This window comes from Maudiozyma barnettii (genome assembly GCF_903064755.1).
Source record: "Maudiozyma barnettii strain CLIB 1767 genome assembly, contig: KABA2_06, whole genome shotgun sequence".
NCBI lineage: Eukaryota > Fungi > Ascomycota > Saccharomycetes > Saccharomycetales > Saccharomycetaceae > Maudiozyma > Maudiozyma barnettii.
In genome coordinates this window covers 370,555-381,760 of record NW_024545243.1, presented here as the reverse complement: position 1 = coordinate 381,760, position 11,206 = coordinate 370,555, and the positions used below count along the sequence as shown (strand labels likewise).

Here is an 11,206-nt window from a genome sequence, read left to right as displayed (position 1 = left end):
ATTGTTTCAAAACAATGAGTACATTGTTGAGACAGATATATATAGATATCAAACATCATTTCAAATAATCCAATTTCAGAAATTGTTGGAGAATTTTCCATTTGTATCGTTTCCTTTACTATCAAAAACAATACTAGCCAATTCCTTGCATAATGACTAAACGTGCCCTATCTTTAGACGATCTTGTCAACCATGACGAAGGTGATAAGATTAAATTACAAAAGATGAGTGAAAATATCAACAACACAACCAATAATTCAGTAGAAAATGCGCAACCCGTACGAAAGACATCAATTGGTATCGCAGATATTAATAATGCAGAAGATACAGATCCTATTACAGGTACAAGTGAACCTTCAAGACGAGATGAAAAATTTAACATGGGCCAGAACCGCAACATATTGAATGATGATTCTACTAATGTTACAATACATCCAACTGATACTGAACCAGTACGAACATCATCTGTACCGTCAACGTCAAGTGTAGAAGTTCCACAGCCTATAGAGAAACCTTCTGTGACTCAACACGATGATGAGACTGACACAGATGATGAACTAGGAGGTACAGGTGAAATTAATTTTGATTCTGGAATGACATTCGATTATGATAAACAAGATAACAATTCACCACAAAAGCCTCAAACAACTCGTGTTACTAAAGTTAAGAAACAAGAAGATACTGATAAAAAGAAACAGGAAGATATTCAAAAGAACAAAAAGGAAGATAATGAAGAAAAAGAACCGAAATCAAATGAAAGTGCAGACTCTACAACTGTTAATGAAAAGGAAGAACAGGAAAATTCTATTCTTAAAAAGAAAAATAAGAAGCCTGTTAAGGAGCAAAAGACAAAGGAACAACAAGAGTCAATGTCTAATATTTTTGAAGAGAAAAGTTCTAATATATCCAAAAGAAATAACATTAAAAAAGATTTGGAAGTGCTGAATGAAATTTCTTCTGTATCCAAACCTAACAAATATAAAAATGTGCCTACATGGGCTAGAAAGTGGAAACCGACAATTAGTGCATTACAAAGTATCGACGCATCTGATTTTAAGATTGATTCATCGTTTTTAAACATCATTCCAGATGATGATTTGACCAAATCTGTCCAAGATTGGGTGTATGCTACGGTGTATTCCATCGAGCCTGAACTCAGACATTTTATCGAATTGGAGATGAAATTTGGTTTAATTGTGGAGGCTAAATCACCAGAGCGTGTTTCACCACCTATCGCTTCTCAGGCTGTTTATACAGATTTGGATGCCCATTTAACACCAAATGTGGACGAAGTGTTATTTAAAGAATTAAACAAATATATTCGTGGTGTAAGTGAGATGAATGAAAATTCTGGAAAATTTAGCATTATTGAATCACAAACAAAGGATTCTGTATACAGGGTTGGTCTTTCAACACAGAGACCGAGATTTTTGAGAATGAGTAGAGATATTCAAACAGGTCGTGTAGGTCAATTCATCGAAAAGAGACATATTTCTCAGATCCTATTATTGTCGCCGAAGGATAGTTACGATGTGAAAATATCTTTGAACCTCGAATTACCAGTACCTGAAAATGAACCACCAGAGAAATACCAGAATCAAACTCCTGTTAGTGAGAGAAGTAAGGATCGTGTCAGTTATATCCATAATGACTCATGTACAAGGGTAGATGTCACAACAGTTCAAAACCATAATCAAGGTGTAAAAGGAAGACATACCGAGACAACATATGAAATTGAATTAGAAATAAACACACCAGCACTTCTGAACGCATTTGATAAAATCAATGATGATAGTAAAGAGTATGCTGCGGTAATCAGAACTTTTTTGAACAATGGTACTATCATCCGTAGGAAACTAACATCTTTATCCTATGATATCTTTGAAGGTAATAAAAAGTAAGTTGAGCTCAAAGGGAAAAATATCAATATTTGGTTTTCTATCATATAAAATAAAAGTGTACATGATCTTTAACTTTTTGTAATTATATAAGTAAAAAACATAAATTTGTCTGTGAAGAATGAACTGAAAAATTTCTTATTAGTTTTTAACTTTTAGTTGATATTGGTAAGATATGGAAAATTTATTAAATAGAATTAAATGATAAATTATATTGATCAAATACAAATATATACCATAGATATATATTACGGATTTATTACATGCTTGAGATATATACGATTGAATAGATTAAGGAACCTTATAAATTGAATATTCAAATGTTTTTGATGATTTGTTAACATTCTTTATTCGCGTTATAAATACCTAAAATATATGCCATTCTAATGATAACTAAATCCTTTGCCATTTTCAAACTATCGATGGCCAAGTCCATCTTTGAACCACCCACTTCATGCCAGGAGACTGGAATTTCTTTGAATTTAATATTTTTAATAATACCTAATAACAATATTTCAATATCAAAAATCCAACCTTCTGTGTGTAAATATGGGAAAATTTCATCGATGGCTTCTCTATTGAACATCTTAAACCCACATTGTGTATCATTTATAGAATGGATACCAAATACCCAAACTAGAGTATGAAAACCATACATTAGACAATTTCTAATGAACGATCTCTTAATGACAGCTGCAGTATTAACCATATGTGCTCTAGAACCAATTGCCATTGTTGGGTATATTTCACCTTTGATCGTAGACTTTTCCATTTCTTTAATATTATCTAGCAAGGATTGTGCGTCATTAAATTTACTTGCACCATCTGCATCAGCAAAAAGACCATATTTACCACGGATATGTAACAAACCTTGTCTTACAGCACCCCCTTTACCTCTATTTTCAGTAAATTTGAGGACACGCAATTGGTTTGCCTTTAATTTAAATATTTCATGTGACAGTCTCAAACAATAATCGGAAGTTCCATCTGAAGAACCATCATCAACGATTAAGATTTCCCATTGCTCCGGAAGAGCCTTCTGTAGAAACTCAATTGCATCCGTTAACATCGCCAGTATTCTTCCAGTTTCATTATAGCTGGGGACTACCACTGAGAGTATAATTCCATCTGCAGGAGAACTAGGTAAATCGTCTGTTATTAGATCTCCGTTTTCATCGCATGTTGTATATTTTAATTCTTCAGGATGTGCCTTTCTAGGTGAATGGGATAAAAGAATGACAATTACATAAACTGAAACAAACCCAGCTATGATAAGCGTACCTAGGATATATGTAATATTGGAAGTATGGAGAACTAGAGCAGTTTCCTTAATTAAATGCAGCATTTTCTTACCGTTTATTTTGAAACCTTAAAAATAGCCCAAGGTTATAGTATTTCCAGGGAACGTACACCAATAAATTTACGGAATTGACTAATCAATGAATAACCAGAAAATAAATCTTCTTATTAAACTATATAATACAACGTTCTAATGAAATAATTACACTTCTTTAGATATAATTTCATCCAAAATCCGATTCTCTATTACCTACGTATGTATATATATCTATTTTCCACGTAGCGTTATTATTATTATCATTGAACCTACCAAACACCATTTTTTTTTCAATCATCACTTGACAGCATTTCATGTTAATGACGCGTGGTTCCACCATTGTTATTATTCTTCACCTTTTTAAGCAACGAGAGGTAAAAACCAGAAGAAGAGTCTATTTATTGGATGAGTTGGGTTGTATGTGCCACGTTTACGTATTGTGTCAGGAGTCACCCTATATGGAGTACATAAGTAAATGCGTGAACATTGTTGCACACGGTCATAACGGCATGGAACCTACATTACTCCATGAAGAGACTACGAAGTTACACATTAAAAGAACACTATTTATATGAAAGTATCGCAGATACATAATAATATATCCATATATATAATTATTTGGCAACGTTCTTCTTATCAATATCGATATGTTTGTGTTGTTCTATAAACTCGAATTCTATTTTACCCACATTGCTAACGTTCTTCTTAATAACCGTTCTTAAATAATCAGAAACATTTTCCATCTCTTTGATCCCAAGTAAATTATCCCACTTTTGTATAGGTGCTTGTAAGATTGCATGTATACGAGTGTTTGGACCACTTGCAAGCACTGTCAATTCATTAACCTCATATGGCTTATCAGAATTGTTATCAGAGACAAGCTTATTCAGACCATCTTTTATAACCGTCTCTATCTTGATATAACGTTCGTCTTCATGAGCAATGGATTGATCAATCAGCTCTTTCAAAGAAGAAACCATACCTTGTCCACCTGCCTTGATGACTAAACCTGAAACTGCAAGACCACCAAGAGCATCTAATGAACTAATGCCGAAGAAATGACTAGAAGTGATGGCAATCAACGCTACAAATGAGGTTAGAGAATCTACCCGATGATGCCATGCGTTTGCCATCAAAACATTAGAGTTTGTCTTTATTGCAATCTTTTTCGTTGCCTGGAAAATCCATTCTTTTAATGCTATAGAACCACCAGCGATCCAGGCCGCATTTATGTTAGTAACACCTTCAGGTATCATGGTATGTGAATGTGAATGTGCATGTTGTGTACCTAAGAATGAGGTTACTGTCTCAATAATAGTATGCGGAACAATTGGCCCAACAACTGCACATAATGAGGTCCAACCAATGGAAACACCTGCCATGGTTAGGATAGTGGATACTGCTAAGGAACCTACAGTTTCAATTTTCCCATATCCGTAAGGAAATTCACTTGTTGGTTTTTTTGAAGCCATGTTAACTGATACTAATGTCAATATATCCGATATAAGATCACTTGCAGCATGAATAGAATCAGCTAATAATGCTTGTGAATGGAATACTATCCCACCAACAAATTTCCCTAGAGCTATACCGACATTAATCATGAGTCCCACCCATGTAATTCTAACGCCTGCATTTTTTCTAATCTCATGTAGACTCGCTACTAACATTTCATTAGGTTCCAAGTGTGAATGTGTGTGATTATGAGTATGTGTGAGACGACCCGCAGATATACCGGTATTGTCTGTCTTACGATCCTTGGCTCCCAAATGATAACTATCACTAGTTTCCGTCTCTGATTCTTGAAGATGAACATGTTCATGATCGTTGGTATTAAAAATATCTGAAAATTTCTCCTTTTGTATTTCCTGTTTCGTTTGGTCTAGAGTTTTACCTTTGATGATTGTTTTAGAAGTAATCTTTCCTTGATTCCAAATCGATGATCCATTATGAAATCTATTCACTAACGAAATACGGATCACTCTATTGGTGGTAGTCGAACGAGATGACGTTATATGTAGAGATACATAGTTTCTTGCTGTAACAGCTGGCAGTCTAAACATTGTTGTATTTCTTTCTTTTTTCTCTCTCTCACAAACTAATCTTTGGATGGTTAATGATAATAACGAATACAAATTAATTAAGCCAATATGCAAAGTAAAAATTAATTATACGACAGGGCTCTAGTTTTTTTATGTGCTTGGAATAACAAAATATCAATAATCTTCAAATAACAGTACATATATTGACCTCACTCTTTTCTGATAGAGTGGATAAATATTAAACAATTTGAATTAATAATATTATCCAATGCATCGAGATATTTGCCATTATATAATATTTAGTTTTGTTCATTATACGTTCTCTACTCAATATTACTACTAGCGATAGAGACTGTTTTTGCTCCCTTCTATTTTTCGCCGAGAAGATATTAATATTCAAGTTACAACACCCTTTTTTTGCAATGACATGAACAATGGATGGGAAATCTTAAACCAATGCACCTTACAGGATGGGACTAATCATTCGACAGGTATTCGACAATATTCAACAAACGATTATTGATTTAACGAATACAAAAAAATATAAATATAAATATATACGGACTACATATGGTTCATCTCTATGCAGTTCGTACTTTACTTGAAAGTTTACCTGTATATATCTTATAAAGAAAAGAAGAAGAAGAAGAAGGGGAAAAAAGAAAATCACCTGAAGAAGGTTATATTTCTAAAATAAAAGGAAAGAGAGAATTAGCAGAATTGTTTCACTACCAATCACCTTCGTTATCCATGTTATCGTTGTTTTGTTGACGTCTACCGGAGCTTCTTGTAGTTCTTTGTTGACGGTCGCCACCATATTGGTCGTCATTGTCCTCATCATTCATCAAGTTTGCACCCATACCCATTGCCGATGTTCTTTGAGCACCACCAGAGTCATAAGTACCAGTACCTTGTTGGTTGGAACCGAACTGAGAATCTTGATTAGTGTTCCAGTCTTGTTGTGACATATTGCCCTTTCTTCCTGTGTTTCCGTAATCTTCATCTTGTTGAGAAGTCGTGAAGTCATTACCTCTCATACCACTTGACATTTGGGAGTCATCAGCAGTACTACTGTTGAAACCTTGGTTTCTTTGTTGGTTACTGCGGTTTTGAGAAGATTGGTTACTATCTTCTTCCTTCTTGTGGTGACCTGGAAGCTTTTCTGAAACTTTGTTAAATAGGTTTGACATTATTTGTGTATGTGTATTGATCTAATATAAATTCCACTCAGTTGTGTAGTTTGTTAAATCGATAATAATTTTTTTTAGTAAAAGCAAATGACAATAATTATTATATACAAAGTACATACATATAAATACCAATTTTAGATAATGATCATTGAGTTCATCCAGTACCTTTATATATGTTTTCGAACAAAGTTAAGTATCTAACTTATTGACCCTTACATCTCCCTTTAAACTTCAAATGAGAAACCGGAATATAGTTTTAAACAATTAACTGATGTCAATAAATAATAATTATACTACTATTGTACCCTTTAGGGGACTGAATTTATTCATATTAAAAAAATGATTTTTATCATTAAAATGATTTTCTTGAATTGACCAGTTACTGCTAAATTCCACCCAAATCATTAATTATTCTTGATTGTTAGACTCTTAACTGGAAAGATTCAATAACCAATGCCATTAATTTGATGACTTATACTAACGACAGTCAAACCCAGCCGCGCGATGGTTTTACGTATTGAGAGAAATAAAGGGAAACGAACAACTTTCGATTCTTTCCATCATAAGAATTTTTGGCAACGATTGTTTTTAATAATGACTTGCAACGTACCCTTATTTTATTTGTTCTAGCCTTTCTCAGATGATATCATAATTGTGAATTATTAATGCAAGCATTGCTATTTTATTGTTTGATATAAAAGTGAAAGGTGTTATTTGCATTATTTATATTATTATTGGTCCCTATTCACTAAAGGTCAAAAGAACAAATTAAAAAAGAAAGGAAAAGAGGGGTACTTTTAAAAAATCGATATCAACAACGTTTACAAAGAAATAAATTTAAAGGGATACTAGTCAAAATAAAAGATAAGAAAGAAATGCCTGAGCTTTCTCCATTCAACATAATTAACCGTATCAAGAGTACCGGAAGGTCGCGATTTATTGAAAAGTTAATGCCAGATGATTCCATAAAATCGATATCACAAGCACAAGAAATATTACTGGAAAAAACCTCTAATAAACCTTCCCATATTCCTCGTATCACTTCATTAGGGTCTCATTTTGCATATAATGTTCCAGAAGATAGACCCGAATACAAACCATTAATAACATCTCCCAATGCTATCAGGGATTTACAACTATCTAAGGATAAAGATTTCTTTGATATAACATGTGGGAATAAAATTTATCATGATAGTAAAATTTTTCCTTACAGTATGTCCTACTCAGGATTTCAATTTGGTCAGTTTGCCGGACAATTAGGTGATGGAAGAGTCTTAAATTTATTCGATCTTCCAGATAATAAGGGTCGCTTCCAGACATTGCAATTAAAGGGAAGTGGGAAAAGCCCCTTTTCAAGATTTGCAGATGGGAAAGCCGTCTTACGATCTAGTATTAGAGAATTCGTTGTGAGTGAATTCCTCCATAACATAAACGTGCCATGTGCAAGAGTGTTACAATTGACGTTACTACCTGGGACTAAAGCCTTAAGAAATGGATTAGAACCATGCGCAGTATTATGTAGATTTGCACCAAGTTGGATACGTATTGGTAATTTTGATACTTATAGATCAAGACCGGATACAAAGAGTCTTGTGAGTTTATCAAAATTTTGTATAGATGAAGTTTTCCAAAATGGTAAAACGTTTGCTACAACGAAACATGATATTAATACATTTAGCAAGGATTGGTTCCCAGATGGTAATGATGAAAAAGTTAAGGAGAACTCATCACAAGAAAATAAAGAACCTTTAAGGATAGATACCCCATTAAGTAAATATGATCTATTATTTAGACATATTGTCAATTTGAATGCAATATGTGTTGCTTATTGGCAAGCTTATGGATTTGTTAATGGTGTATTAAACACAGATAATACATCAATAATGGGCCTATCTTTAGATTTTGGACCATTTGGATTTATGGATACATTCGATCCTGGTTACACACCTAATCATGATGATATTAATGGAATGTATGCGTTAGGTAATCAACCTACAGCAATATGGTTTAATTTGACACAATTAGCCCACTCTATGGCATTATTAATTGGATCAGGTCAAAATGGTATTATAGATATTAAAGAATTAAATGAAGAGCAGGAGAAACAATTAGTTATAAGGGCCAATAAGTTAATTGGATTATGTGCTAATGAGTATAAATATAGATTCACAATCACATATGCGGATTTAATGGCAAGACGATTAGGAATTGAATTAAACATCAGGGACAAAAATGTTTCTGACCCGACTGTTGTGTACGAGGATGACGAAACTAAGCAGACTATTCAAAGCAGAGCCGAACGTGCTAAATTATTTTGTAGTACGATAGTGGAGCCTTTATTAAATATTCTGAAGTTAACTAAAGTTGACTATACACAATTTTTTGTCAATTTACAAAATTTTGATAAGAACGATATTCCTGATCAAATGAGTATTGAAGAGGATATACAAAAGGATGAAAATTATATTTCCTGTTTCATTACCGCCAAACAAAGACATGAATACATTGAAGGTAAAGGGAAGAGCAAAATAAATAGTGGAGAGATGAGACTATTAAATGAGACTTTCAAAGAAATACAAGAATGGACCACTGAATATAGATTATGGTTAACTTCTGGTCCATCTCCAATAGAAATTTCCAAACGGTACAATCCATTATTTATTCCCCACAATTGGATATTAGAAGAAGTAATAAATGATATTACGGTGAACCAAAGGGATGCATTGGTCGATGATACTACCCCGTTAGATCTTTCATTGTTAAAAAAACTAACTCTGATGTGTAGTAATCCATTTGATTCTACTCAATGGGAACCACAATTATGCGCTGATGCTAGCAAGAGATGGCTTACCTACACAGGTTATGAGAAAACTCTTGGACGATTAAATACTCAATCCACTTGTTCCAGTTAATGACATAAGTACTATATATATATATATATATAACATACACTATTAATAAATATTGAAATAAATAACGTCACTTCTATTATCAGTAATAAGAATATGGTGTTACCCCATTTAGTAAAACATGTGCGTAATAGATATTAGAAATACAGATACAGATATTGCCATAATGGGACATTGCCCAATACGGTAACACCATACTCTTATATATGGAATCGTACAATTAAAAATATCTTGCTAAAACTACCGCAGGATACAGGTGTCTGCATGTGTGGGTGTTGAAAGATATTTATCTCTCAGTATTTGGTGCGGGGACGACTGGGCGCTTCCCCCAGGGGTAACAAATAAATACAACAACCAAAATGGGTCGTTTATTTTCAGCAATGGATGATAACAAGCGTGACACATATATATGTATATCTAAGCTGACCATCACCTAAAAGATGAGGTGAGTTTCAATATCATTCATCAGTTTTGGTATTATGTATAATGAATGGTAAGTACTGTTCTAATTAATACATATTACCTGACTTTTTATTCATCCCAATCCTGACCGCTGTATCATCTGTACCATCAATACGCAGTGTGTAAGAACCATTGTCTGAAAAAGGTTAAGTAGTAGTACCATTTTCTCTGAATAAACGAACCACTTGTAATGGAGAGAATGTTACGTATATATATATATACATACTCAGTCACATAGTATTTTTGTTATTACTTGGCAACTTCCGACATTAGAGAAATATAAAATATGTGTACGTACATAATAATGAGAGGAATGGTTTCCCTTGGAGGTCTTTCAGTGCCCTCCCCCCACATATAAACAAAACCTCATTATGCATTAGGATAACTACTCCTAATTCATAGGGTGAGTTCTGTTCATGTTGAGCAGACATCAAGATTATATAACAACAATAACAATACTGACTGACTGATTTGAAGACAGTTCCATGCTCGCACAGTCCTTTCTTCGCTTCTGCCAATAAAATTACATAAATCTCGCAACGAATATATTTCATAAACGGTTTTCTTCGGGTGCACACACACAATCACACACAGAGGATTATGGTAAGCAGATTGGAAAAGCAAACAAACAAACAAACGTTCGATGGTTATGCTGCAGCTGTTCCCCCTTTTGAATATAATAAATAATATTTCAGTTGTCTATCTCTCTTCATAACTGATAACGTTTCCACTCTTGGAATATTTATTTATTATCGATTTTATGGAATATTTCACCATAGAAGAATTTGCTAAAGTGCAATACTGCATCTAGTACACTCATTTCTTAATTGAAAACAACATTGGCTATCTTCTTATGTAATATATATATATATGTTAGTTAATTTCTTTTATGATATAATGATGCTTCATAGTTATCGTTTCATTAAACCACTCTTATTTCTGTGATATATTCGATTTACACACACACACACATATATATAATATAAGTGTATCAAATTTCATATTAACCATTTATCTTAGTCATATATTCTGTTGAAAGCAAAAAAAGTGAAGTGAACATATATAGATACATGTATGAATTATTAGTAGAGCATAATTAATTCTGCACACACACATACACACACACATACACACACACAAAACCTATTATAAATGCAACATATTAAAGTCTCTGAATTACCAGAGATTGAAGAAAATCTGGAACAATTTTATACGTTGATCGATGAAACACTCGTACCTAAGATTCATAGAAAGAAAGAGAAAAAACAACCTTTATCAGATAGAATATTATCACGTATAATAGAGAAGGAAGAAGTGAAAAATAAAAAATCAAGTCATAGTGACGATGGTGATGAGAAAGCTCCAGGTG

At 33.3% G+C, this 11,206-nt stretch overlaps 5 protein-coding genes across 5 annotated transcripts; 2 read left to right on the top strand and 3 right to left on the bottom strand.

Moving 5' to 3' along the window:
- Nucleotides 1-152: 152 nt before the first annotated feature.
- On the top strand, nucleotides 153-1,901 carry CET1 (polynucleotide 5'-phosphatase; the record flags this gene model as incomplete). Its single annotated transcript, XM_041551280.1, has 1 exon — nucleotides 153-1,901. One exon carries the CDS (start codon nucleotides 153-155, stop codon nucleotides 1,899-1,901), a length of 1,749 nt encoding a protein of 582 aa, XP_041407214.1.
- Nucleotides 1,902-2,235: 334 nt separating this feature from the next.
- On the bottom strand, nucleotides 2,236-3,243 carry ALG5 (dolichyl-phosphate beta-glucosyltransferase; the record flags this gene model as incomplete). The annotated part of the gene is made up of 1 exon (XM_041551279.1): nucleotides 2,236-3,243. One exon carries the CDS (start codon nucleotides 3,241-3,243, stop codon nucleotides 2,236-2,238), a length of 1,008 nt encoding a protein of 335 aa, XP_041407213.1.
- Nucleotides 3,244-3,848: 605 nt separating this feature from the next.
- KABA2_06S03850 (cation diffusion facilitator family transporter) lies at nucleotides 3,849-5,297 on the bottom strand (the record flags this gene model as incomplete). Its single annotated transcript, XM_041551278.1, has 1 exon — nucleotides 3,849-5,297. The coding sequence occupies one exon, from the start codon at nucleotides 5,295-5,297 to the stop codon at nucleotides 3,849-3,851; it is 1,449 nt and encodes a 482-aa protein (XP_041407212.1).
- A 707-nt stretch (nucleotides 5,298-6,004) lies between these two features.
- On the bottom strand, nucleotides 6,005-6,466 carry GRE1 (Gre1p; the record flags this gene model as incomplete). The annotated part of the gene is made up of 1 exon (XM_041551277.1): nucleotides 6,005-6,466. The coding sequence occupies one exon, from the start codon at nucleotides 6,464-6,466 to the stop codon at nucleotides 6,005-6,007; it is 462 nt and encodes a 153-aa protein (XP_041407211.1).
- An 875-nt stretch (nucleotides 6,467-7,341) lies between these two features.
- On the top strand, nucleotides 7,342-9,378 carry FMP40 (Fmp40p; the record flags this gene model as incomplete). The annotated part of the gene is made up of 1 exon (XM_041551276.1): nucleotides 7,342-9,378. The coding sequence occupies one exon, from the start codon at nucleotides 7,342-7,344 to the stop codon at nucleotides 9,376-9,378; it is 2,037 nt and encodes a 678-aa protein (XP_041407210.1).
- Between the last annotated feature and the right edge of the window lie 1,828 nt (nucleotides 9,379-11,206).